General features: G+C 35.4%; 6 protein-coding genes across 9 annotated transcripts; 4 read left to right on the plus strand and 2 right to left on the minus strand.

Moving 5' to 3' along the window:
- Positions 1-2,315: 2,315 nt before the first annotated feature.
- Positions 2,316-3,963, plus strand: LOC105968986 (DEAD-box ATP-dependent RNA helicase). Its single transcript, XM_012993701.2, has 3 exons — positions 2,316-2,567; positions 2,760-2,987; positions 3,503-3,963. Exons 1-3 carry the CDS (start codon positions 2,534-2,536, stop codon positions 3,802-3,804), a joined length of 564 nt encoding a protein of 187 aa, XP_012849155.2. The 5' UTR covers positions 2,316-2,533; the 3' UTR covers positions 3,805-3,963.
- Positions 3,938-8,283, minus strand: LOC105968261 (uncharacterized). The gene is made up of 8 exons (XM_088823965.1): positions 7,919-8,283; positions 6,845-7,719; positions 6,366-6,434; positions 6,063-6,191; positions 5,862-5,912; positions 5,545-5,685; positions 4,357-5,422; positions 3,938-4,267 (listed from the first exon to the last, which is right to left on the minus strand). The coding sequence occupies exons 1-7, from the start codon at positions 8,082-8,084 to the stop codon at positions 4,622-4,624; spliced, it is 2,232 nt and encodes a 743-aa protein (XP_088680091.1). The 5' UTR covers positions 8,085-8,283; the 3' UTR covers positions 3,938-4,267; positions 4,357-4,621.
- Positions 8,284-8,333: 50 nt separating this feature from the next.
- LOC105968471 (DNA repair protein recA homolog 3, mitochondrial) lies at positions 8,334-11,726 on the plus strand. Its single transcript, XM_012993106.2, is given in 9 exon segments — positions 8,334-8,660; positions 8,790-8,847; positions 9,484-9,701; positions 10,030-10,117; positions 10,249-10,421; positions 10,513-10,659; positions 10,909-11,043; positions 11,142-11,357; positions 11,359-11,726. Coding segments are annotated over 9 exon segments (1,221 nt in total). The 5' UTR covers positions 8,334-8,600; the 3' UTR covers positions 11,485-11,726.
- Positions 11,727-13,318: 1,592 nt separating this feature from the next.
- Positions 13,319-16,585, minus strand: LOC105968550 (basic helix-loop-helix (bHLH) DNA-binding family protein). Of its 2 annotated transcripts, XM_088824494.1 has the most exons (9): positions 16,411-16,585; positions 16,174-16,299; positions 15,968-16,073; positions 15,824-15,838; positions 15,652-15,714; positions 15,065-15,492; positions 14,830-14,986; positions 14,273-14,680; positions 13,319-13,547 (listed from the first exon to the last, which is right to left on the minus strand). In XM_088824494.1, exons 1-9 carry the CDS (start codon positions 16,524-16,526, stop codon positions 13,482-13,484), a joined length of 1,485 nt encoding a protein of 494 aa, XP_088680620.1. In that variant the 5' UTR covers positions 16,527-16,585; the 3' UTR covers positions 13,319-13,481. The 2 variants fall into 2 exon arrangements, with proteins under 2 accessions (XP_088680620.1, XP_088680619.1); XM_088824493.1 differs by having other exon boundaries at positions 14,830-15,492.
- A 4,031-nt stretch (positions 16,586-20,616) lies between these two features.
- On the plus strand, positions 20,617-25,088 carry LOC105968741 (ATP-dependent RNA helicase). Of its 2 annotated transcripts, XM_088823690.1 has the most exons (3): positions 20,617-20,812; positions 20,904-24,079; positions 24,519-25,088. In XM_088823690.1, the coding sequence occupies exons 2-3, from the start codon at positions 20,904-20,906 to the stop codon at positions 24,910-24,912; spliced, it is 3,570 nt and encodes a 1,189-aa protein (XP_088679816.1). In that variant the 5' UTR covers positions 20,617-20,812; the 3' UTR covers positions 24,913-25,088. The 2 variants fall into 2 exon arrangements, with proteins under 2 accessions (XP_088679816.1, XP_012848856.2); XM_012993402.2 differs by having other exon boundaries at positions 20,769-24,079.
- A 136-nt stretch (positions 25,089-25,224) lies between these two features.
- On the plus strand, positions 25,225-27,409 carry LOC105968464 (putative uncharacterized protein YDL057W). Of its 2 annotated transcripts, XM_088824119.1 has the most exons (8): positions 25,273-25,481; positions 25,776-25,891; positions 25,969-26,014; positions 26,177-26,259; positions 26,339-26,460; positions 26,613-26,774; positions 26,889-26,982; positions 27,100-27,409. In XM_088824119.1, the coding sequence occupies exons 3-8, from the start codon at positions 26,012-26,014 to the stop codon at positions 27,278-27,280; spliced, it is 645 nt and encodes a 214-aa protein (XP_088680245.1). In that variant the 5' UTR covers positions 25,273-25,481; positions 25,776-25,891; positions 25,969-26,011; the 3' UTR covers positions 27,281-27,409. The 2 variants fall into 2 exon arrangements, with proteins under 2 accessions (XP_012848552.1, XP_088680245.1); XM_012993098.2 differs by lacking the exon at positions 25,969-26,014 and having other exon boundaries at positions 25,225-25,481.
- The last annotated feature ends 578 nt before the right edge of the window (positions 27,410-27,987 follow it).

Here is a 27,987-nt window from a genome sequence, read left to right on the forward strand (position 1 = left end):
ATTCACGGAGTAATGTAATAATATTACTGTCTATTATTGTAATATTACTGTGGTTGACGGTAATATTACTGTTGCTATAGTAATATTACTGTCACTCACAGTAATATTAATTTTTTTGTTTTTTATTTTATTATGTTTACATTTGTTGAACGGTCAACATAGTAATATTACTTTATTACATAATAATAATGAGTTTTGTTGTGTTAATATTAATGTGCTAGAGGTTAATATAGCAATATTACTGTGTTAAACTATAGTTTAGTTAATTTTACTGTGTTTAACAGTAAGATAGTTAATATTACTGTCAATTACAGCAATATTGCTGTTTAAACGGAAAAAACAAAGTTACAGAAAAAAAAAATTAAAAATTAAAAAGTCATCGCCGGAGACCGGCGTTGACCGCCGGTCAACACCGGAATCCGGCGAAAAAATCCGGAAGAAAGAAAGAAAAAAAAAAGTTGAAAAAGTCAACACCGGAGACCGGCGGAAAAAAAAAAGTTTTTCAAAAAAAAAATTGAAAAAAAAAAGTTTTGGGTCAAAATTGAATAATTTGTGAAATTTGGGGTCAAATTGAAGTTAAATTAAGTTACAGATGAAATTGGAGCATATTAAAGTATGAGGGGTTATTTTAGTCCTTTACACAAATCTGGACCATGTGTGAACTTATTGGTAAAAGAGTTTTTATCTTGATCTCTTTATAAATAAGTACCATTAATGGGCTTATTTGTAAAGTCCCCTTCTACAATACTCTTAGATTAGTAAAGGAATTCCGTGGAACGGGATCGGTCCAACAAATTTGGGCCCCTAAGCAAGTTTTGAAAGAAAAAATAAATCATTTTCTCGAAATATTATTGATTTTTTTTCCACTCGATGGTACAAATTTATACAGCTCTTCCATTATTAATATATTTTTAGTCTACAAGTGTTATTAAACTATCAAAATAAAAGTAATTATACTATCTTCGTTCCAAAAGAAGGGTCTCTTTTCACTTTTCACAAAGATTAAGAAACTTAATAAATATAGTTTGATTTTAGGAAAATCGTATAAAAAGGACTAAAACAATCTTTATCATTTAATGATTTATAAGAGAAAAATAATGATTAGAGTTTCACTAATAAGGTTAAAACATAAAAAATACGTTTAATGCAGTATTGAAAATCTAAAGTGACTAATAATCCGAATGAAAAATATTTTAAATGACAAACTAAATTAAGTACTCCAAACAAAGAAGGAACAAAACACTCTAAGATGTATGAGAATTGTCCATCAAGTTTTGAATACCCACCCAAAATAATACAAATCTCAATTATATAAAAAAAAAAAAAATTCTCAACTTTTGCATTATTTTTAAGGGTAAATAGCACTTAACCCCTTTGCGGTTTGGACATTTTGCACATGACCCCCTTATGGTATGAATTTAGGCACATAACCCCCTTGTGGTTTTGACATTTTGCACATGACCCCCTTATGGTATGAAATTAGGCACATAACCCCCTTGTGGTATGAAATTAGCACATAACCCCCTTGATAAAAAAATGGAAAAGACTACATTGCCCCCCTATCAAGTCAAAAATTCTTGTTTTAATTTAAAAATAATTATTCTATAAAAGGAAAAGCTTAATGTATTGTTTTGTAAAATGAGAAATATAATATATTATTGTGTTTTTTCTATTTTACCGCACATTTTTTTTAAAATTTAATTTTCATTTCAACTTTAGATAAATATTTTTTTAGATTTTTCTAAAAAAATAAAAAAAATAAAGACTTTGTTTCTTAAAAAAATTAAAGTTTGATAATAGCTATAATATAATATATTATATAGCAAATAGTAATATAATAATCATAATTCAGGACAATGTTAAAGATTATCAAATTGATTTTTTAAATCGAATAAATTGTCAATCTTACAATAACTAGTAAAATTAAAATCGAATAATTTTTCAATCATACACTTAACCCCCTTATATTTCTCAATTTACAAAAAAGTACATTAAGCTTTTCATTTTATAGAATAATTATTTTTAAATTAAAACAATTTTTTTTAACTTGATAGAGGTAATTTAGTCTTTTCAATTTTCTATTCAAGGGGGTTATGTGCTAATTTCATACCATAAGGGGGTTATGTGCAAAATTTCAAAACCACAAGGGGGTTATGTGCCTAATTTCATACCATAAGGGGGTCATGTGCAAAATGTCAAAACCACAAGGGGGTTATGTGCCTAAATTCATACCATAAGGGGGTCATGTGCAAAATGCCTAAACCACGAGGGGGTTAAGTGCTATTTACCCTATTTTTAATTGTATTTAGATGTTTAAATTAATTAAATTAGAGAACAAAAATTTGGTCCAAGCGCTGGTTTAATAAACCAGGCAGGCAGGCATCTCTGAAACGTTTGATTCCTTATTCTCTCGAAACCCAACTCATTTCCAACACGGAATTAAAAGCTCTTCAAAAATAGATTTTCAATCTCATCACAAATTCACCACCGTTGAGAAAAATTCAGACGAATCACAAACTCGGAGAATCCTTTCATGGCGGATTCCTCTTCATCCAACTCTTTGTCAGGTGAATACATTTATAATTTTGTGTTTTTTCTGAACTTGGGGTTTCTGGCTGGAGATTCTGGATTTTTGTTTGCATAAATCAAGTCTAATTAAATCAAACCCTAATTCAATTTGCACATTACATGTAGTTTTTTTTCTCCAAAGATGCAATTTTTATTTTTAATTTTTAATTTTATTTTGGCATGGTGAGCAGGCAAAGAGTTTGAGGCAGTTTTGCATAAAGACAAACACGAGAATCGCCGAAATAAGGAAACACATGGATTGCGCGAAGATATTGATGCGAATACCCCAATGAGTGATGTGAAAGCCCCAAATGTTTTCGAGAGAGCAAAGGAGGAAATCGAAGCCCTTGTTGAGGCAATTCATCCTAAAAAGGAGTCGGCGAAAAGTTCGAAATCCGAGATATCGGAGCCGTATTCAGGTTCGTACGAAATGTGTTCGTATCGACGTCTTTCAAGTGTTTGGTGTGATTATCTGAATCTTTTGTATAGTCATTGTGTTTCGGTTCTTTATTTTTTATCGGATTTTGTTTGCATGCTCTTATTAGAGAAGATGATGTCAATGTGATTGACAATGATTATATAGATTATATTATACACCTCTTTTGGGTTTTAATGTGTGGATGTGAACACAAAGGAATAGCATAAACAACGATTTTACGACGTATTTTCACTTGGTCTTTTTATTTGATTCCTACCTGGTTAAGTATCTGGTTTTTTTTTTTCTATAGAACTTATAGACTGCAATCAAAAACCCTAGTTGATTTCAATGTTTCGTCTTGTAAATTAGATCGTCATTCTTTGAAATTCCATCTCAATTTTGTAAATTATTGATTTCTATTACTAAATTTCAACGAAAATATCTAAGGCGGACTTTTTTCCGTGATCCATTATCTGCATTTTAGTGAAATATTCTCGTTGATGGATGTTCTTTCAGAAAAGGATGCGAAGGCAGCAAACAAAACTGTAAAGGCTAAGGAAGAGATTGAAACAGTTGGACACAAACCAAATCATCGTAAAGAAACTCATGGAATGAGTTTCGACATTGATGAAGACACACCAATCAGTGAAGTGAAAGGTCCCAATGTGTTTGAAAGAGCCAAGGAAGAAATCGAAGCCCTAATTCAGACAATACATCCTAAGAAGGATTCTGCTCCGAAGAAGGAAGGTGGTTTTTCGGCATCCGTCGGAAAACGATTGGAAAAGATATGTTCTCCTCGAGGTCATAACAAGGATTGACTCTAAAATTCATTTTTCTTTTCTTATTGTCTCAATTTTTTTTGGTGAGGACTGCATCGTACGAAGCTCGTATATCGTAATAGTTTCGATCATGTTTAAAACTGTATAAATCTTGAGAAATTCATGTATCATGTATGTAAGATTCTTTATTGTACTTGCCAATCGTTTACCAAGACACGCTTACGCATGCAGACGTAGCTAATTCATTAAATTATAACACAAATAAATAACTTCTGAAATATGCATTTAAAAAATTCGGGGGCACAGATCTTCTTAGTGAATTTGTACATGTACAAGTTAGTGTCTGCTGAACAGAGGGCACTGTATGTTGAAGTTGCTGCTCTTGCGTCTGATTAAAAAGAACGATCAACTGTTGAGGATTTCGAGAAACCCTAAATGCTGTACCTCAATAAGCCGAGCACAAATGGCCTGGCAATGCCCTTACCGGGCGCCACCCTCTGTCCTGCAATTATTGTGACATCAGCAACTATTCCATACCTTTAGAAATTACGTCTATAACTCTACCACAGCCATCGTTTAAGATTGTCGAACCTTTTGCATGACCCCCTCCATTGTAGGTTAAAGTCATCTTCTTGGCACAAACTGGTCTTCATAATTACCGTATCCCTCATCCAACGAACCTGGATGCTTTGTAGAAACTGAAAGCTTCAATCATTCTCATAATTCTATCCTGTATCTAACACATCTTTGGAACCATAATTCCGATATTGATTTTCTGTCCCGAGATTCAATTTTCTAAAGGTTCTCATGTAAGAAAACCGAAACTCTCAAAGGCATCACTTCATCTTGAGAATTTCTAGCTTCTTAGTTGATGAAGATATGATCCAACTTTAATGTCAGGCTCAAACTTTTCTGCAAAAGCTAATGTTGACTGGATAGCATTCTGCACCGAATTTGGTGTATTTGACAAAAGTGACGTCTTAAAAGAGCTAGAAAAATGTGAGTTTTGCCCACCAAAGGAAAGGGAAGGTATTTGAATGGTGTCCTGTCTGTTGGCTTTGAGAGCTCCATCGTTCTCTAGCAGTGAGGAAGTTAACTTGCCTTCATTTGTACCGTTTATTACTGATGTTCCTGATTTACTATTACTCAAGGGCAGGTTAGAGAATATATTACTGCTGGAATTATCCGAAGAAGGCTGGGCAAAGGAGAGAAAGTTTATTCCTCGTGGTTTCCTTGGAGCTACCTTCTCTGACATCTCGTTCGACTTGTCAAGGCTTGTTTTACAACCAGCATCAACACCGTTAGTTGTTCTCACACAGGGTTCGTCTACTTTGTGCTTACTGGACTCACCGGACGATTTTTCGCCGGTCGAGAGGAAGCTAACTCCTCTGGGTGGCTGCCTAACAGTTCTTGTGACAGGATTCAATGGAAGCGGATCTGTACTCTTACCATTACTTCTCCGATGAAGTATACCATAATTATCTGTTTGTTTGATAGTGTTCGTGTTGTTTGGTGGGGTTGAGAACTTCAATTCAGGCTTGGTGGCCTTTGATTCGGTAGAGGATCTTCTTTTGTCAGGCACTGTATGCTGAGGAGACGTTAACTCGGGTACTGACGACGTATTTGGTGTTATGGAGAAATTCTGCTTGGCTGGCTTCTGAGAGAGGGTAAAACAGCAGAAAACACGTTAAGCTGTCATGTAAGATAGAAACTAATAACGAGCATAGAAAATGACAAAAATTAGACAGGAATGAGAAATCGTACTAGGAAAATACTTGCCTCGTGCGAAAACAAACAGTTAGAGCCTCTAGGACAGGAATTATCTGAAGTATACTTTGTGCATGGGTACTTGGAGAGTTCATGGTCAAACGGACAGTCCTTTCCTTTCATGCAACTGTTACGAGCAAAATAGGCACATGGCTGCAAGACATTTACATACAAGTTTTAATAACCATAAACCGTTATCTACACGTGAAGATTAATCTTTAAGACAAACGTGGCAAGTACCACGTTCTAATCATGCAAGAATTTCCAAAAGAGTAGTGCAGTTTTCAGTTTTTCAATACATAAGTATCACTTAGTTGAGTTAAACATACCGTGGACTTCGTCAATGGAACTGTATCATGGGAGAACTTGCACTTCTCACCCTGTAAAACAAATAGAAAATAAAAATATAAATGTAAGACAAGTTTCGAGGCATTTTTACTCTGTGAGTGCGTGTGTTTCTCAGTTATTGGTATGGTGTATAGCTGAACAATGCATTAAAACTGAGATAAGATCGTAAGATCTAATACAACCTCATAGCATCTCCCGTATTTATAGTGGCGACATTCCGATATCTTCTTTGGCTTGATAATAGGTTGCGGATTTGCTCTTCTAACCCCATCTTCTCTGTTTTTTTCTGCTCTTTTAATTCTTTCTTTTTTCTGCAAGATAATTTCGTGTTACAAAAATGAAGACAGATAAACCGTAAACCACGGTATATGAATATGATCAGTCACTAAGATGAAAAACTAGACAGACCAACAATAGTGGTTAAATATCGTCGTTGATAAACACACGAAAAATTTACATCTCGAGTAGACATTTTTAGCACGTACCTTTTTCTTAGCTCTTCTTTCCTTGGTCAAAGGGCCTTTTTTCCTTTTCTTTTTCCCGAAGTCCTGGTCCTGGTCCTGCATAAAATTCGACATCACATTCTAACAGTTATGCAGACAGCATGTACTATGAGACAAATATACGATGTGTAGCTTCTAAAAGGAAATGGAACAAACACCAAATCTATGAATGATATTTACACAAACAACGAGCTTGATTCAACTGAAAAAAACCCCCACTAACAAATTTACACATGATTAAATTGTATACGAGTCGAGTTCTATCAATGAATCAATTAAGGACTAATAATTGCCAAACAAAGCCACAGTAGCACCAAGAAAAGATTTTCATATTGCGATTAGAAGGAAAACATTTAACTAATTAAGCACATCCGTTACAACATTCGAATTAAGCACATAGATAAGGTGTGTGATCTTAACACATATTTACTACAAAAAAATGTGTGAAAAAATTCCCGTACCTTCTCAGTTGCAGCACAAATTTCATCTTCAGCAGCATTCTCTTGCATCTTTCCAAACGTCGTTCTGCTTTCCACTTCCATAAAGTCAGTGTCACTATTCACTACATTAAAAAGCGAGGGATCCGTTTTTTCACGTCCTCTGTCTTCATCATTACAAGTGTCTTTTTCTTTATCAAAGGAGCCGTCAGAGGCATGCACAGCAAATTCGGACAATGCGTCAAAAGGCGCATCAACAAACTCATCTTCCCCAGAGATCTCCCCTTCTTCCATATCGTCTTCGTTAGCATTTAGACAACAAGATGGTTCCACCACAGCCGAACTATGCACGAGTTTCTCCAGTTCCATCTCCTTCGCCTTCAATTGACACTCAGTTTCTTTAGGTATGTTCTCCTCCAAAACCATGCGATTTTCTTGTCCATCTTCTCCCGATTTTGATAATTCGACGACCGTATCCATGTCAAAGCAAGAGTCAAGAGCTTCGGAAAAATCGCCAATACAGAAGTCCTTGTCCACTTCGAGCCCTTCCATCTGAATATCAACACCATTCGCATTTTCTTGATCCTTGGAAACATGAAAATCAAAGTCATCCATCTGGTTCTCAACCACCGATAAGTTCCTACTACCTTCATGCTCGACATCTTTTACCACTTTTACGTGATCAACATTTGATTCCGTTGTGTTTATGCAATCGATAACTCCATCCTGAAAACATAATTTTTCTCTGTTCTCACCGACCGTAGTTTCTTGAACTAACGTATCCTCGGGCACCTTGCTATTAGGATAAGGAGCTAACACATCTACCGAATTGACCTCATTACGAGCCATTGATCCATTTTCTTGAAACGCTGGTCTTAATACGGAATCATCACTGTCAACTTCACCAAAGGCAACACCATTAGCTAGTTAAATTAACAAAGCTTTTAGTTTTAGCTATCAACCCTAGCTTACGAATATCATAACCTTTCTTTCAATAAATATATTATTCAACACAAGTTGGTGAAGCAAATCAGCAATTCCGCATAAACTAAATTAACTAAGACACTAAAATCGAAATTAGGGTGTTTCGTGTAATACCTAGCTTTTGGAGATGGGGAGAGTCAACGCGGGAGTGAGACATAATTCCGATGAGTGCGCGATACGTGCGGCTGCGCAGTGGCCGTCGGCGGTGCGGGGGGAAAGTATAATTTGTATTTGATGGATTTAGGGCTAGGTTTTGCCGTTGCGGCGAAGAATCCTCCATCGGAACGGCACTGTGTGTCGGGCTCGAGTTCTCGGGTTGAGCGGAGGAGGGCTGCGTGCTTGGTGGCGGCGTTAAATTATCTTCCGTAATTGCAGAAGGACGATGGGCATATGTAATTCTTGTAAATAAGGATTTTTTTCAATTCTTTTTTTAAGATTAGAAGATATTATGACTAATTAATAATGAATAATCAAATATTAATTTTATATTTGTATTTTAAAACATATATTGTATACTGCTATACATTACATTCTTGGTCTCCGTGAGAAGTTGAAAAGGGCGGGAAAATCCTTTAGAACCCTAAAATTCCTCCCCTCAACCCACACAACACCCGCTCCCTCACTGTTTCAATTTGAATACACGAAATCACGAATCGTATTGAGATTACTTTAGCAGAGAAATATCAAACCGAAAAATTTATTTTTTTCTTACACGAGTGCTGTTCGAGTACTTTTCACTGTAAAAGAAGGGTTTTTGTTTTTCTGTTTTAATTTAATTTTTGGGTTATTATCTGATATGGCGAGATTTCTGCGAAGGGCTTCTTCTCTCAGCAGCTCTATGTTATCGCAGTTGCAGGTTTTTTTTTTTTTTATCAATTTTCTTTTTTGTGAACTGTTCTCTCTGCTCTATGTTTTGTTTTCTGTTGAAGGAAGCAAATATTCCTTTTTGTCTCTCCAGCCCAACATTATTCTAACTGTTTTGCAGGGACCCGTGACGGGATTATCGGAAACGTGTATTAATCGGTGCAACTTCTCTACTAAAGGTAGTGAGGGTTTGTCGGCTTGCTTCGTTTCCTCGATTCGATTACACATCCCTAAAATTTGATTGCTTATTGCTATTACTTGGAAAATGTTGTAGTTGTGTTTCGTGCAGTATTTTGAGCAGATTTTGCTTCAATTTTGCAGTTGCTTTTGATTGTTTGCCTGTTTGGAGTGCGTTCTGCTGCAATTTAAATTACGCTGTACTGCACTGCACTTCCACACTAATTTTCCCTCTAATATCTGTTCGAACTTTTTGCTATATTTTAACTCATTTTCTTATGTTTTATTTATTTATTCCCCCGACTGCTTTTAACTGGATAATGCGATTCTGTCTCAATTCATCTGTCTCCATGTCTCGGCCTAATGTTTTAGAAGCACTTCTTTTGTTTTACTATATGCAGTAATTTAGAATAGAATAATAGCTATTGAATTTGTGGGTTTTGTAGTAGATGAATCCTAGCCTTTACTCGATTATTTTATTTCATGATATAATCCGATCCTTCAACGTTTGGGTTGAAGAGGACGAGTTTCTAAGTTGTCTTTTCCGTGCATCAATCTTGAGCTTTTTCTAGGAGTTTCTATATTTACCATTGTTCACTTGTAGTAAATTAATACCATATAATTTCATTTGACTGAAGGTAGAAAGAAATCGAAGTCACAAACAAGTGACTCCGGGGAAGAGAATATGTCGAAGAAAGACTTGGCACTGAAGGTAGCAATGGATCAAATCACAGCATCATTTGGCGAAGGGTCGATAATGTGGCATGGCCGATCTATATCTCCTAGGCAGACTGCGGTCGTCTCAACTGGATCTTTTTCTTTGGATATTGCATTGGGAATCGGAGGACTTCCAAAGGTCTCCTACCGAATTTAAATAAATATAAATAAAGTATTGAATTGTATGCATTCTGCAGTTTCGATTAATTGCTCAATAGTAGGCATTTGTAATTTTTTGTCGCCTGGTCTGCATAAGCTTTAGATATGTAATATACTTTGTTAAGACTTCGAATATGGGCTGGTTTTAACCAAATCCGACCGATTTTGTGAGTGCTTAGCAAAGACGAGGAGTTTTGTGATTGGACAATGATGTCAATTATTATTTTAGTGGCATCTTATTGTGATAGATTTTTAGATACTATTTCCGTTCAGCATTTTAATTTGGTTATTTCTTTGAGTTTTATTAGGGACGGGTTGTGGAGATATATGGTCCCGAGGCTTCTGGGAAGACAACTCTTGCGCTGCATGTTATTGCAGAGGCACAAAAACAGGGAGGTTAGTCATTTTCCTCGTTTTTTTGTTTACGTGTGAAAAAATCGAAGTCTTGTTTTATTTGTGATTTTCCGATTTTTTTCAGAATTATCTCTACTCCTGAAATTAGTTCCGTATTTCTTGTCGTTACACAGGTTACTGTGTCTTTGTTGATGCCGAGCATGCTCTTGATCCAGCTTTGGTCAAGGCTATTGGAGTTGACTCCGAGAAATTGCTGATTTCACAACCGGATTCCGGTGAGCAAGCTCTTAGTTTGGTGGACACCCTAATCCGAAGTGGTTCGGTTGATGTCGTTGTTGTGGATAGTGTGAGTACAAACGATGATGGATTCACTTCAAAAAACGCCGTGCGGTATTTGTCTTATCTTTTCTCTGTTGCAATCTTGCATTATTGCGCAGGTAGCTGCTCTGGTCCCTAAAGGTGAACTCGATGGTGAAATGGGAGATGCTCACATGGCAATGCAAGCTCGACTTATGAGCCAGGCGCTACGCAAATTAACCCACTCTTTATCCCTCGCACAGACCATATTAATTTTTACAAATCAAGTAAGAGCCAGCCATTTTTTATTTTATTTTTGTCTTTTTTTTAAATTCCGATTGCCATATTTGATGTAATTTTTGGTTGGTCTAATCGGGTTTTTCAAGTTTTTATTTGGAAGGTGTTTTTCTTTCGTCTTTTCGCATGATTAAATATTTTCGAATTATCACATTTGATTATATATCATCGTTTAGGCAAAACTGCGTATATTGTTCTTTTTTATCATAGTGTTTTGATAAAACAACTATTGGATGTAGGTTCGATCAAAGCTATCGACTTTTGGAGGATTTGGTGGTCCGTCTGAAGTAACTTGTGGAGGGAATGCCTTGAAATTTTATTCTTCAGTTCGTCTAAATATTAAAAGAACAGGGTTAGTCAAGAAAGGAGACGAGGTACTAATCGTACTCATTTCTTTATTCATGTAAACGCGCCTGATTTTGTTTTTCCTTAAATGTTTTGTTTTCGTTAGACCCTTTTTTTTTTTTTTTAGACTACAGGAAGTCAGGTAGTTGTAAAGATCGTAAAGAACAAGCACGCACCTCCGTTCAAAACTGCAGAATTTGAGCTCGAATTCGGCAAAGGGATTTGTCGAGAGGCAGAGCTAATAGACTTGGGTTGCAAACACAAATTCATCACAAAGGCTGTCCCTTACCTTTACATGAACGACCAGACATTTCACGGTAAGGATTCTCTCAAACGATACCTGTCTGAACGAAACTGCGAGAGAAGAACTCGTGAAGAAGCTAAGAGACAAGCTTATAAATGCCAAACCAGACAACGAGAAAGAAACTAATGTTGATCAAGAATCCGAAACTGCAGCTAATCAAGCATAATAGTGTATGTGTTATATCTCATCTATTTATTGAAGATTATATTACGTTAATTCTTCTAATTACGGTCTTGCTAGTGAAAACCCTTCGTATATATACACTTGAAAGCCGTCTAGTTAATGGAAAATTTTGTGATTCTAGTCGAAATTATCTGGTTGCTGATGTAGTTTTTTTGGCTACATTTTGTGTGTTGGAACATTCTTTTACCATATTCAAAATTTTGGACTGGATTGCAAAAATAAAAATATTATTGTCATAAATAGAAAAATAAGTGCTAAGATGTTTCCCAAGTTGTTACAAGTTGTGCATATTAGCCAGCTCTTACGGAGACCATAATTTCATTGCCTTTTTCTTTTCTTGATTTCTCATCATGGAAAAATTCCAAGCTATATATATATATATATATATATATATATATATATATATATATATATATATATATATATATATATATATATATATATATATGTATATATAAAATCAACTCTGAGCTGGAGGTGCTGAATTTTATGATCAAGAATTAGAATGTGACAGCTTTTGGTTTATATGTATTAAGTTGATGACTCCCTTTGGTAGGAATAAGTATAAACACCTAGAATTAAGTATAAACACCTAGAATTAAGTATTTTGGTTTTGGTTTATATGTATTTTCTTGAATCGAATAAGTATAAACACCTAGAATTAAAATATGTTACGGATTCGAGGCGAAGACTCAAGACTTGAACTTGGAAGCTCGATGTGTATCTATGCGAGTCTGCCTTTTTTCCATGCACCGAAGATATTCTTTATAGCTACAACTACAAGCTAGGGCTTTGTGGGACAAATTAGGATTACTTGACTTGCGGCATGAGCCGGAATATTTGTAAAACCCAAATTTATTATGGAATTTTAATTTGAGACTCAAATTAATAATTAAATATTTGGGTTACCAATCTATAATTTATTAAACAAAATTTCGATGACAACATCATTTCCAGCAAAAATATTTTTAATTTTCCAGATTTCACAGAATCAATAAGCACTAACTGATTATACTAACTTTTCCAATTTATGACTAGTCATTTTCGAGAGTGGAAAAATAATAATCAACAGATTCAGGTCAACCAATAGTTTGACTAAAATATTAAATTATGAAATATTTTCAATTCAAAGGCTATCCCAAAAGTGTCTTATCAAGTCATCAACCCTTCTTAACTCTTATGATTATTTATTACCAATAACAGTAAAATTTGACAAAGTTAATTCATCTAGAAGATTTTATAAGTTCCTATAGGAACCTGAAAACACGAAACACGAAATCCGAACCCGAAAACCCGAAAACCAAATTAAACATAGGGAGTACCGCGTATTTAAATATAATTAGGTGATGAAATGTTCAAGAAACTTAATAAAACTATTGCACTTTTTATTAGGGTAATTAATTAATTAATTAATTAAACTAGTTTAGACTATGAAAACAACGTTTGATTAGGTGAAAAATATTCTATAGAGCGAAGTATAATTGTTTTGACGTTTGACCAGATTTTGAATTCATCAAATCAGTCTTCATTTTGATGCCGTTGCTTTCTTTGATGTTATCGGTCAAGATTGGCAACATATATATACAAGTGTAAGTGTGTATAACTTATATATACAAGTCTGCATATATTTTTTTCCTATAAAATAAATAATCTTCACTGATTTAATTAATTGCAATATTAATATTTAATTCTTTTGGACTTCAACCCTATAGTAGGCTCATGAAAACTTAATTAAGAAAGAAATGATTAACATCAAATATATTTGGAGCATATATTCGATGAATTAAAAAAAATTATATATATTAATATAAGAAAAATATTCTTGATACTCTAGATTTACAATATTGTTACCTTTTAAAAGGCCAAAAATAAAATTGTGGAAACTAATGGCTAAAATTAGGTTACAAAAAGAGTGGTGAATCATCACTAGTGCATGAGTGGGGACACGTGTTGGAAGATGGTTGGTGGTCTAAAATAGTGTCAATCTAGGTCATCAACAACTCTTCTTACAGCTTCTTGGAAAGCAGACTCGTCAAATTCATCTCCCTACGCACAAAACCAAAATCAAGAAACAAATCATTAATATATAATTCTTTTTTATCTTACATCAAATCAACATTATTTTAATTTCTTCCACAATATTTAATTAAAATGATTATATAAAATTGAAGTACATGCATGTGTGATAACCTAACAAGCTTCCTAACAATTTCCTTATCACTTTTATTGGTGTAATTTATATTACTTTTTATGCCTAATTTAATTGCCTTCATAGTCAAATTAAGATAAGAGAAAGACAACTATATATAAGTGCATTAATCCCATTTATTTTGATTATTTTGGAAAAAAAATATAGTGGGACGATATATATATATATATATATATATATATATATATATATATATATATATATATATATATATATATATATATATATATATATATATATATATATATATATATCGTAACAAAAGAAAATCGTCAACTATGATGTCGGTAACGGATTTACGATTGGATTAATATATCAATAGAAACCTCATCGCGAACGAAATCAACGAGATTTTGAATTTAGTAAAATAATTACAATGAATTTGATAAATACAATTAAAGAAAAAACCCTAATTTTAATTATCAAGATTTTATTAATGCATGGAAGGTATGAATTATAACACATGCATGCAGTTGAACATGCAAACATAAAATCAAATGTCATGAATTTAAATTAAAGATTATAAGATTTGAATTTTAATTAGAAAATTAAATAACCATACCTCAATTTTCAATCTCAGCACTATCCCATGCACCGGAACCGATTCAAACATCCTCGTATTCGATTCGATGGACAACACGGTTATAACATTCCGTTGCTGTTTCAAGAACTCCATTATTCGAATAACCGAATCCAACATGCTTCTCTCTCCTCTTACTCTCACTCTTAAATCCAATAGTCGTGCATCCGATGTCGACGGCGATTGAACCTGCGTAATCTCAACACTAACCCTAGTTTGATGATCGACCGCAGAAGACGAAGAAGAATTTCCCACCACCACTTGATCTGATAATGTACTCGAAGAAATCTTCGATTCCAGCATCTGATTCCTTTGTCTGAGTTCTTCCACTTGACTTTTCAACGAACTCAGTAACTCGGTCGTGCCGCTAAGCACCGAAGCCTTATCCCTCTGCATGCATGGATATATACAGATCCAAATTTTAAACTTCGATTATCGATATATTGATTAATTAAGCTAGGGTTTACGTATAAACATATATATATATATATATATATATATATATATATATATATATATATCAATATCGTAAGTACTACCTTTGTTCCTGGAGGAAGTAACGATCTTAAGACGAGAAAGCTTTCGTTTAGCTTCTCTCTTCGTCGTCTTTCCGATATCATATGGTGCAGCTGTGTCGTGTTCGGTCTATTTCCTTGTACTTGTAATAACTCATGGCTTCTCCTTATATTCAAGTTTCTGAAGAACAACACAGATCTCTTAAACATGTTACGCGACGATGATGACGTGGCAACGGGGGGCGGGGGGGTTCGATACCTTGTAAATGCAGTAGTACTTGGATAATTAGTACTGTTATGTGAAGTCTGTTGAGAATTATTATTATTATTCGTTGACGAAGTGGTTGAAGGAGAAGACAAGACCGCAAGAATCGCCTTTGTCATCGCGGCATCTTCGGTTTCTGTCCTCGGAAAATTAACGATGTTTCGGATTTGACGATGATGATCGTGATGCGGGCTGGTGATGGTAATAGTGGCGGCGGCGGCTTGTTTGGAAGGTTCTAGAAGGAAAGAAGAAGTAGTGGAGGGGATGTTGTGGGATAGTACGAGAGGGGAATATTCCGGTGGGCTTTCGACGGATAATGATCTTAGTGATGACGATGAAGACGAAGGCGGCTGGTTCGGATCTCCGGCGGGTCGGGAGAAATCGGCTGGGAACAAGTTTTTCATCTGCATTTGTAGGTCTACCTGCAATTTTTTTATTTATTTTGACATACATGCATGTGTAAGACTTGTTGTTTCTTGTATGCAGTATTAATATATATATATATATATATATATATATATATATATAATATATATATATATATATATATATATATAGATACATAGATAGAAATTACTTACATGAGGATCATTGGACATTCCTAGTTCAATCTCTCCTGTGGCACACCCCATAAACAAGACTGTCTGTATTTTTAGAATATAAAAAAAACACATGTTACATAAATTGTAATAATTAATTAATTTACAATATAATGATCTATATATATTCTGAATTATGAATAAGAATGCATACCTTAATCCCAGCTTCCTGAAAAATCAAGAAAATATGTAGAAAAAAATTTGAATCAGTTAAAAGTGGCTAAAGTTTATGAAACAATTAAAAAATGAATAAAAATAATTAATGAGTATTAAATAAACTAATTAATGAATTAATTACTTGGTAGAATTGGAGCTGGACTTGATTAGAAACCAGCCTTTGAAGGTCATGCAAATTAAGCTCCATGTATGGAATGTTGCTCTTGAAAGCCAAACCTGGCACTCTCCTGAAATTAATTAATTACCCAAATTAATTAATTAATTAATTAATTAAACTTGTATTAATACTAAAATTGTCTCTATATATAATTAAATATACATACATACCCGGAATCAACATAGTTTACGGATTCTCGATAGACGTCGAAAAGCCGCCTACCAAGGCTTCCGGCCGACGAGCTCGGCCGGTCGTCGGCCAGTTCTCGGCATATCCCATCCAATGCTAGCAAGCAGCTGCTATACACATACATATATATATATATTGCATGAGAGAGAAAATTCTAGAGAGAGAGAGAGAGAGAGAGAGAGAAAATCTAGAGAGAGAGATGAAGTAAGTAAAGTTACTTGGAAGGGTGAGGTAAGTAAGACCAAAGACAAACGTAGACAGAACCAAAAGAGTGCATCATTTGCCGGAGAAAGGCGGCGCGATCTCCTTCGCCAAGAAGAAACACCGTATCCATTATTTTTTTTTTTTTTTTTTTATCTTCTGCATACGATCATCTTCTTCATCGTCGTCGTCATCATTTTTATATATATATATACATACATGTCTGTAGACTGTATGTATATATATGAAGAACCTAACTAACTCCCCCCATGAAAACACATTTATTCATCATATGAAAAGTATATGCATCATAATTATTGATTAGGTGTGTATCAGGGTTCAGATATATGAAGATTATTTATTTTATTTTTAATAAAGGAGATTGGAATATTATTCAGCAAATAATGAAAAGTATTTGCAGGTCAGGGGGGCAGTGGGGGTAGGGGGCGGGGGGTGGGGGTGGAGAAAAGTAATGGGTCAAAGTCTACTTATTTGAATTGTGTCAAGGTGGTCCTTTCTATGTTTAATTTAAATTAAATTAAATTAAAATTTTATATTTGGAATTCATTGATTATTATTTATTGGGACTAATTAATTAAATGTTATTAATTCACTTGAAATTTATAAATTTTGCATTATGGTTCTACTGTGAGATCTTTTTTTTTTATCTATGGTGTGAACTTATAATGTGAACCATGTACGGTTTAATTAAATGGTTAAATTAATTGAGTGCATATATATATATATTTATATATATAGTCTTGTTCGATTGTGACTGCAAATATTTTGTATTGAAAACTATGATTAGTAATGTAAATAAAATGGCTGTTAGGTGTCACTTTCTTTTGGTTTGACTATTGAATATGACAAATAATCTCAAATGGGAAGAGTTATTTTACATCGGTCCGTTGGATTGGGTTGGTTTGGTCGGTTGTCTTTTAATCCTCCTACAATTTTGATTTCGTACTGGCTTATGAGATTGTAAATTTGGTGAAATACATCAGGTCGTTTTAAATCGTAGATTTACGTAAATAACTACTGACTAAACGCTCTACGTATATAACTACTGACTAAACGCATATATACATACCTTATGTATATAGTGTTATAATATATAGATCAATAGTGTTGAAATACATGATGAATTTTACCAGGTGTAGATTCTACAAAACATTTTGTACTGAATATTTATTTACCTTTTTCTTTTTTAAGAAAGAAAATTAGCCCAATGTTCACGTACAATTTCGACCCACCTACAATTGATTATGCTCGTGGGCCAATTCCATTAGCCTAGTATAAAAGCCCACTAAAATTGGTGTTTGCAAAAGCTTGTTTATACATTTTATTTATTTATGAATAAAACATTTTTTTCTTTATTAAGTATATTAGTATTTCTTCCCGTACTAAAATTTAAATAGTGAAAAAAATATATTTAAATGCATATCAATAACAATTATAATAAAAATATATATTATACTATTATATAAAATTTATTTGTATTTAAATTAGAACAACAATATCGACATTCATACAAATCTGATAATACAAACCGACTATGAAAAATATTATACAAACATAATTGAAATAAAATAAATTTGATTGCTAAAGAAATAAAGCAATTAAAAGAGCAAAAAAAAAATATATTTTTTCCATATAAATATAGTTAAATATGTATGGTTAAAAAAAATAAGAGATTGATGTTGAAAAGAATTCTACACAACTTTGATTTCAATTTTGAATTTTTTTATAATTAGAAAATCTTTATATATAAAAGAAAAATAATAATAATAAAAAAAAAGGATTATTAGTGAGAACCCCCAATACATTAACGTATATGAGGGTGGATCCACCTCCTTTTACTTTATTAGTGATAACCCCTTGTTTATTAAATAAAATTAATATTTTGTAACAATTTTCACGGTATGACTAATTTAGCCCTGAACTATAATTTACGTCATATAACTAATCACAAAATTCTCGGTTGAATTAATATGGATCTCTCTCTCTTTATCTCTCATCTCTCTCCTCTCTCGCTTTCTCTCTTTCTCTCCCTTCTCTGTAGGCCGATCTAAAGTAGAAGAACAATCAGAACTCCCACGACGACAATCACTAACAAATCATCAACTAGGTAGGTCGTTGGCGAGGAACTCTAAGACGAAGTTATTTGCCCCTCCTTCCGTTAGGATTTATGGTGTGTATTGTTCGCGTTAGGGTTCGTCGGACATAAAATGAGGTTTTTTTCTATGTGAAATACAGGAATGTTGCTTTGCCCATGGCTTCAGAGGCATTTGCTGTGATTAACGGATTTAGATGCATGTGTTGTGATTAATGGTCTTGATGGTGGAATAATGTGAATTAATAAATAGTTGTTTTCATAACCGCACTAGTTTGAAGATGTGTTTGATTTAATAAATAGTTGAATTAATAAACAGTCTGTTTTAAGGAATAGTTGGTTTGTATTAATGTACTATAATGGATATAAGTTGACTGAATAAATAGTTGATTTAGAAAATAGTTGATTTGCATCAACGCATAATAGATATGTATTGATTTTAATATGTAGTTGATTATAGAATGGTTGATTTCAGAAATAGTTGAATTATTATTATTTTCATAAAAAACTGCAATTGAGTTGAAAATGGCATGTTGTTTGTAGTTGAAATGACAGTCGTACTACTTGATGTTCATAAAGTACAAAATCACTAAGCATGTTCGAACATTAAGTAAAAGAAAATGCACATCAAATATGCGTTACAATGAAAATCCTATTTAGTATCAAAATTATTGAACAAAATAAGCATTCACTATTTTCTTTAGCATTGTAATATTTATCCTTCCCCCATTCTAGTAAAGTATGCACAACCGCCTTGCATACTTTGAGATAATCTTTTTCGGCATCCTCTTACGTTGACTGATGGTCGAATATGTCCTTTATCCAATACAAAACAACAACGCCACAATTAACACTATTTTTTGCTATGGCACATCACTGACTATTTTTCTCTTGATCTTCTTCAGTGAGGTCGAGGTTGAGGACAAATCTTTTTCATGCCATGTGTTCGAACAATATAGATCAACATTATGTAAACAACTAATTTGCAGTTTTTTTCTTGGCATAATTAATTACGTAATGCAAACAAAAAATGCAATTCCCGTCAAACATGCAAAGAACACAATTACCAACTACTTTTATGAACTATTTTTTACCACATTTTTTGTTTTTAAAATAAAATGCAAGGAATTTTCCAAACATACAATCAACTAAGATGATAAGCAACTTTTCATGTAAATCAACTGTTATGAAATCGACTATTATTTTTTTAAATCTACTATTAGTTCTTCAATCAACATAAGTATTAGAAATCAGATAGTGCCAACATATGGTCAACATTAGGATACAAATTTAACGACAACAAATACTTTAAACAACTATTATTCATAAACTACTATTTTCTTAAAAATAAAGTTCCAAAATCGTTCCCAATCACATCCTATTCAAACTTGTCTTTGTAATCAACTATAAAAAAATATTAACTAGAAACCACAAACTTCACACAACTTGTGCAGCAGGTTTTTCAAACCCATTTGTGTAACAAAACATACTTCATATTATAAATAACAAATAATACAACTAGAATTGTAATTATCAAATTCGACTAAATAATTTAAAAATATTTTAGATTTATTAACCTGTGTCCAGGAGTCAAAAAAATTTCGTCGTTTTCATCTGTCGTTCCCTTGTACAACAAAAACACACACAAAAAAAGTTAGGGTTGGTTTTTTGAAAAAGATGTAGTAGGTTTTAAACATGACTATTTGTATGAGCCGACCATACTGATAAAAAATAGCACAAAAATAGTTCTTCTTGTAGTAGTTCGCTGCCGACGTAGATACGAGAACACGGCGACTCTCATCGTTGATTGGAAGCTTCGTCGATTTATTTTTCTGGCCTACAATGGTCGCCGACGTAGTTGAATTCAGAGGTTTTGAGATTTTGTTTTGGTAGTGGCAGTTGAGAAGGAAGGTGGGTGCGAGGAATGGGGGATTTGGGTGAGTGATTATAGCAGTGCTTTGTCATGTGAGATGCACTTTTTCTTAATCGATGCGTGCCTTCAGAGGGGTATAAGGGGTATAAAGAAAATAGTGGATCTAGTACTAATATGAAAAATGTGAGTGGATCCACTCTTATTAAAAAAACACTAGAGAGAGTTTTCACTAATAGAAAAAAGAAAAAAAATAGACAATTACAAAATTCCATTAGAGTTAGATTAGGATTGTCCTACCTTAATTCGTTTTTATATACGACGCCGTATCCACACCCAGGTATACTTCGATTTGATTTCACCCCCTTCGAGCAGAAGCCCCCAACCCAAATTTACTGCTCGCTCAACCAAAACCCTAAATCGCCAATTCCTACAGGTATTTTCTGTATCCATAGCAAGTACACACACAAAGAATTATTGAGGTTTTTATAAATCCACAGGTGTTTCTGCGTTTTTTCCTGTAAAAGATGGGGGCAGAAATCGAAACCGATGGGCTGAAGAAACTAGAGTATCTCTCTCTTGTTTCCAAAGTGTGTTCCGAGTTAGAAAACCATCTCGGATGTGGCAACAAAACTTTGGCCGAGTTCATCACGGATATGGGTCAGAATTGCGAAACCGTTGATGAGTTCGATGCTAAATTGAAGGAGAACGGAGCTGAGATGCCGGATTATTTCGTACGGACACTGCTCACGATTATCCACGCAATATTGCCGCCCAAGCCGAAGCCGAAATCCGACAAGGGGTCGAAGAAGGAGGGAGAAATTTCCGCCGCCCTTTCGATCAAGGATGGGAAGGAGAGGGTGAAGGAATTGGAGAGGGAGATTGAAGAGGAAGCCAGAAACCGGAGGCGGTTGGAGAAAGATGACGATGGGGAACAGATCAGGGATAGAGTTAGGGTTAGGGATGGTGACCGTAGAGATGGGAGAAGGGATAGAGATAGAGATGATAGGGGAAGAGAGAGATATGTGGAGAGAGAGGAAAGGGTTCGAAACAGGGATAGGGAGGAACGGGGCAGAAACAACGATAGAGATGGTTATAGTGATGATAGAGATAGGAGAAAACATGGTGACAGGGGTGAGGATTGGAGGAATGGATACGAGGAAGAGAGAGATGATGAGAGGAAAGGAAAGAGGAAGGAGAAAAGTAATGTTTCTGGGGAACCGGAATTGTACCAAATCTACAAGGGAAGGGTTTCGAGGGTTATGGACAAGGGTTGTTTTGTTCAGTTTAATGATTTTAGAGGGAAAGAGGGGCTTGTGCATGTCTCTCAGATGGCGACTAGGAGGATTTCGAATGCTAAGGATGTAGTGAAGCGGGACCAGGAGGTGTACGTGAAGGTCATCTCCATGAGTGGGAGTAATTTGAGTTTATCGATGAGGGATGTGGATCAGAACAGTGGGAAGGATTTGTTGCCCTTGAAGAGGGGTGATGGGGATGATGGTTTGACTGCGAATCCTTCGGGTAGGAATGATGGTGGAGGGATGGGGAGTAGGATTGGTCTGTCGGGAATTAGGATCACAGAGGAAAGCGATGCTGTGCCTTCACGAAGGCCGCTAAAGCGAATGAGCTCGCCCGAGATATGGGAGGCGAAGCAGTTGATAGCTTCTGGAGTTATGAGTGTAAAGGATTATCCTATGTTTGATGAAGATGGAGATGGCATGCTTTATCAGGAGGAAGGAGCGGAAGAGGAGCTCGAAGTTGAGTTAAATGAGGATGAACCTGCTTTCTTGCAGGGGCAAACTAGGTATTCTATTGACATGTCACCCGTGAAGATATTCAAGAATCCAGAGGGATCTTTGAGCCGTGCAGCAGCTCTGCAATCGGCTTTGATAAAGGAGAGGAGGGAAGTTAGGGAACAACAGCAACGGACAATGCTGGATTCGATTCCAAAGGATCTGAATCGTCCTTGGGAAGATCCAATGCCAGAAACAGGTGAAAGGCATCTAGCTCAGGAATTGAGAGGTGTTGGGTTGTCCGCGTACGACATGCCGGAGTGGAAGAAAGATGCGTATGGTAAAGCGCTAACTTTTGGACAAAGATCGAAGCTTTCACTTCAGGAACAGAGGCAAAGTCTGCCCATCTACAAGTTGAAGAAGGAACTTGTTCAGGCCTGTCACGATAATCAGGTCCTGGTTGTGATTGGTGAAACGGGGTCAGGCAAAACTACACAGGTGACACAGTATCTGGCCGAGGCAGGGTACACTACTAGGGGAAAAATAGGATGTACGCAGCCTCGTAGGGTGGCTGCAATGTCTGTTGCAAAGAGAGTTGCTGAAGAATTCGGTTGTCGTTTAGGCGAAGAAGTGGGATATGCAATTCGTTTCGAGGATTGCACTAGTCCGGAGACTGTGATCAAGTACATGACAGATGGAATGCTTCTGAGGGAGATTCTGATCGACGAAGATTTGTCTCAGTATTCGGTGATAATGCTCGACGAAGCTCACGAGAGGACTATTCACACGGATGTACTCTTCGGATTGTTGAAGCAGCTCGTGAAGCGGAGACCTGACCTTCGTCTGATTGTCACGTCCGCAACTTTGGATGCAGAGAAGTTTTCGGGTTATTTTTTCAACTGCAACATCTTCACGATTCCGGGAAGAACTTTTCCTGTGGAAATACTCTACACGAAGCAGCCCGAGAGTGACTATCTCGATGCATCTCTGATCACCGTGTTGCAGATTCACTTGACTGAACCCGAGGGAGATATTCTTCTCTTTTTGACCGGTCAAGAAGAGATTGATTACGCATGTCAGTGCTTATACGAGAGGATGAAGGGTTTAGATAAAAGTGTGCCTGAGCTGATTATCTTGCCTGTGTACAGTGCCTTGCCCAGTGAGATGCAGTCGAGGATTTTCGATCCTGCGCCTCCAGGAAAAAGAAAAGTAGTTGTTGCTACTAATATTGCCGAAGCTTCTTTGACCATCGATGGAATATTCTACGTTATTGATCCTGGTTTTGCAAAGCAGAATGTGTATAATCCTAAACAAGGGCTCGATTCTTTGGTGATAACTCCAATATCACAAGCATCGGCCAAACAAAGGGCTGGGCGAGCTGGACGTACAGGACCAGGGAAGTGCTATCGCCTCTATACAGAGAGTGCATTCCACAATGAGATGTCTCCGACATCTATTCCGGAAATACAGAGGATTAATCTAGGGATGACTACTCTTAATCTGAAAGCTATGGGTATCAATAATCTAATGGCTTTTGATTTTATGGACCCTCCATCGCCTCAGGCACTTCTTTCTGCTATGGAACAGCTGTACAGTTTAGGAGCACTGGATGAAGAGGGGCTTCTCACTAAGTTGGGTAGGAAAATGGCTGAATTCCCATTGGATCCTCCACTTTCGAAAATGCTTCTTGCAAGTGTAGATCTTGGATGCAGTGACGAGATTCTGACAATTATTGCGATGATTCAAACCGGAAATATCTTCTACCGACCAAGGGAGAAACAAGCGCAGGCGGATCAGAAAAGGGCCAAGTTTTTCCAGCCTGAAGGAGACCATTTGACTCTACTTGCTGTTTACGAGGCTTGGAAAGCGAAAAATTTCTCAGGTCCGTGGTGCTTTGAGAATTTTGTTCAGTCCCGATCGTTGAGAAGAGCGCAGGATGTAAGGAAGCAACTTCTATCCATCATGGACAAGTACGTAATTCCATTCCTTGTTTTTTCTATGCCCATATTCTGTTTCTGAATGATTCTTTGTTTATATAAACATGCATAGCGATGAAATGTTAAATATCTTACAATTGATGGTTCTTTGCTGGGGTTTCTGTTGGTGAAGTAGTGCTCCTTGAAGATTTCACCTCTTATTGAATTACTACGCATCTGAAGTAGATTTCGTGTAATGATGTAAAGTAACAGACTTCTTTGGACAATTTTTCTGTGAAATATGACTCTAGCTATAAGATTTACGCGTTAGGCTTAACCGTCTTATGCCAAATAGTTAGTCTATCTCACTTTTTGGGTTTCTGATTATTCAAATACGATGGTTTTCAAGATTCTGAGTTTTTCTAGTTGATATAAATACGCGAGTAAAAAAAATTAATCTTTACACATTTCTAACTCGTGCCCGTCTCAACAGGTACAAATTGGATGTTGTTAGTGCTGGCAAGAATTTTTCGAAGATTCGTAAAGCAATAGCTGCGGGCTTCTTTTTCCATTCTGCAAGAAAGGACCCACAAGAAGGATACAGAACAATAGTCGAGAACCAGCCAGTTTACATACACCCGAGCAGTGCTCTGTTCCAAAGACAACCCGATTGGGTTATTTACCACGAGCTGGTTATGACAACTAAAGAGTATATGCGTGAAGTTACGGTTATAGACCCCAAGTGGCTCGTTGAGCTGGCACCACGTTTCTTCAAAGTGTCGGACCCCACAAAGATGAGTAAACGAAAGAGGCAAGAGCGGATTGAGCCCTTGTATGACCGATATCACGAGCCTAATTCGTGGCGGTTGAGCAAAAGGCGTGCTTGAATCTTTTTTTTGTTTATTTTTGTAATGTTTTTGCTGGTTTAATTTGATGTTCCAGTTTATTTATTTGGTTCTTGTTTGTAATATTAACATGTTTTTGTTCTGATTGTAAGACATTACACTGTTTACTGCTACTGTTTAGATATGCTAACTGCAATGTTATATTATTTTTATTGGAATTTTACTATTACTACTAATTAAATTTGATTTTGATTCCTCTGATTTTTTTTAAATTTTTATTAGAGTAATGCAATGTATTTTGTTGTCAAAATAAATAAGAATTTCAATATTTGAAACAAAAAAAAGTAATAAGGGAAATTTTAAATAAAAGAAGCTATTTTGTTATCTTGTTTGGACCTCATCATTCACAATCCATGATATTTTTTAATTTAATTAAAAAAAGAAGAAAAAAAAAAAAAAAATGCTGATAAATTCGAATGTAGTGGTGCACCCAAATCTGAAAATTGGGAAAGAGAAACCCTTTTCAGCTCACTTGAGTTTTTCTTCTCCGCGCAACAAAATCATCATCAAGCACAGAAGAAATCTCCTCGTCGCCGCAGCTCAAAACCTAGGTCAGAAACAATTCTTCAACGCCAAATTAATTACTTATATTATGAATGTTATGAAATTTTGTTGAATAATTGAATTTCAATCATCAATTTTCCATTTTTTTTCTTCTGTGATTTAAATTATAGCATCAATATTTGCTTGCGTAATTTGCTTGTGGTTCAGAAACTGGTTATTCCATATGTAAAGCTGAATGTTGCCTGATTAAATACAAGTGTGTTATATATATATATATATAGACACACACACACACACCCCTGAACCCCTATTACTGCATATTGATTACAATGCTTCTGCAGAGATGAATCAGAAGATAATAATATTAAACAAGCGCCGTGAAAAACTTGTGGGTGTATTGCATGAAACTGAATCACCACAAATCGTAGTTCTGTGCCATGGTTTTCGATCCTCAAAGGTCGGTAAAGCTTCTCTTTAGCTTGGTTACTCTGTGCTATTTTTTTTCAATTTTCTTATTGTTTAATTACACCCTAGGTCATATCAAGTGCCTGTGTATTTTTCTTTCTCCGAGTAAACAATGGTGAGTGAACAATGGTGATAGACGAGGAGTTACTTAACAACACCTTCAACTTCGTACATTTTGCAAAAGACGAGGACATTATTTCTCATTTTTTCTCGTAGAATGATTTGAGAACACTGGCAAAATTTATTGGATTCGTCTGTAAATCTTTTCAATCTGCAGGAGAGCAAACTTGTGGTCAACCTTGCCAGTGTTCTAGAAGAGGAAGGAATCAGTGTGTTTCGCTTCGATTTTGCTGGAAATGGGTAAAGTCTTGAAACACATTAATTACTTGGTACTTTTTTTTTTAAAATATGGGTTTCATGCTTTATGGTTGATTTTCAGAGAAAGCGAAGGCTCGTTTCAATATGGTAACTACTATAGCGAGGTTGAAGACTTGAGAGCTGTGGTTGAATACTTCACCGGAATAAACCGCTCGACTGTTGCTATCGTTGGGCATAGTAAAGGTATATCAGAACTAAATATATCCGAGTTAATGCATCCATCGGGCAATCTGATTCGTAGTATAAACAACAAAATATTCCTTGGTTTGCCCTCTTTCCAGTTCTTGGATTTATGTGACGAAATCTCGATTTTTTCTCGTTTCCACATATTACAGGTGGCAATGTTGTGCTTCTGTATGCATCCAAGTATCACGATATAGGTGCTGTGGTAAATATCTCCGGTCGTTATAATCTCAAAAAAGGCATTGAAGAACGCCTCGGTGCAAATTACTCGGAAAGACTCAAGAAAGACGGGTACATTGATGTTAAACTACCAGGTAATTCATTTATTAGCAAAATCTCATGCTGTATTTTCACTCGACGGATTATGTTTATTGCACGAGAGCTTTTTTAACTAAATAAAAAATCGAGTGTTGGTCTGTTTTTCGTAGGTGGTGTTCAATATAGAGTCACAGAGGAGAGCATGATGGAGAGACTCAATACAAACATGCACGAGGCGTGCCTTTCAGTTGACCCGAAATGCAGGTATGTTTGATCTTCAGTTTCGTTTTATTAAATTTTGACCTCTAACCAAGTGAAACGAAAAACGAAAAAAAAAGGGTCTCGTTAAGTTTTGAAGGCGTGTATATATTATACATACAGGGTATTGACAGTTCATGGATCAGCCGATGAAGATATCTCAGTCAAAGACGCTGAGCTGGGGTTTGCGAAGATAATACCAAATCATTGGTTGGAAATTATTCAAGGGGCCGATCATCGTTATTCTAAACATCAAGATGAATTAGCTGCACCTGTTCTCAAATTCGTTAAGGAATGTCTTTAATCTTTGTCGATAATGTCTGAAAAATTTACCTTCGATTATGAACAACCCATAAGGGAATTATGTCAAAAATTTCACAAATTATGTGGAATTGTTTTATGGTCTTTTAAACGTTACATGCATTTGGTGAAATACTTTGGATAGGTCTTCCTTCACCTTCAATAAAGGTAATTGCAATATATATCTTTTCGATAAATTAATTATGCTAAAATTAGAAATCACTAAAAAATAACACGACGATTTAGAAAAAAATGATAATAACAGAAAAAGAAAAAAATGATAATAACAGAAAAATTCGACGCAGTGGATCACCCCATTTCTTAACTGCACACCCTTGCAGTTGGCACACCCTTGCAGTTGGCACACCCTTGTGACGCAGTTTATCACCCAGTTCTTCTCTATTTCCCCTGTTTTCTTCTGCATTTCCCTGAAACAGTACAGAGGCGGGTTACGCATTACGATCGAAAAAAATCTAGAGAGAAAAAAATCGAGAGAGAAAACATGGCGACAAAACTTATTGTACTCTACAAAAGGATTCGTAGCTCCATTGCGTATCTGATCGTCGTCTCCCACATTTCTATTACCACCGGCGTCGTTGTTCCGGCCACGCATTTCTCTTTCGGTATTTTCCGCCAAACGCACTGGTTTATGCGTCGGGGTGTGTGTTTATGTTTTAATGTATGTTTTAATGTACGTTTTACAGTGTGTTT

The sequence above is a fragment of the Erythranthe guttata genome, chromosome 10 (assembly GCF_056151865.1).
Source record: "Erythranthe guttata isolate IM_541 chromosome 10, IM_541, whole genome shotgun sequence".
Classification (NCBI taxonomy): Eukaryota; Viridiplantae; Streptophyta; class Magnoliopsida; order Lamiales; family Phrymaceae; genus Erythranthe; species Erythranthe guttata.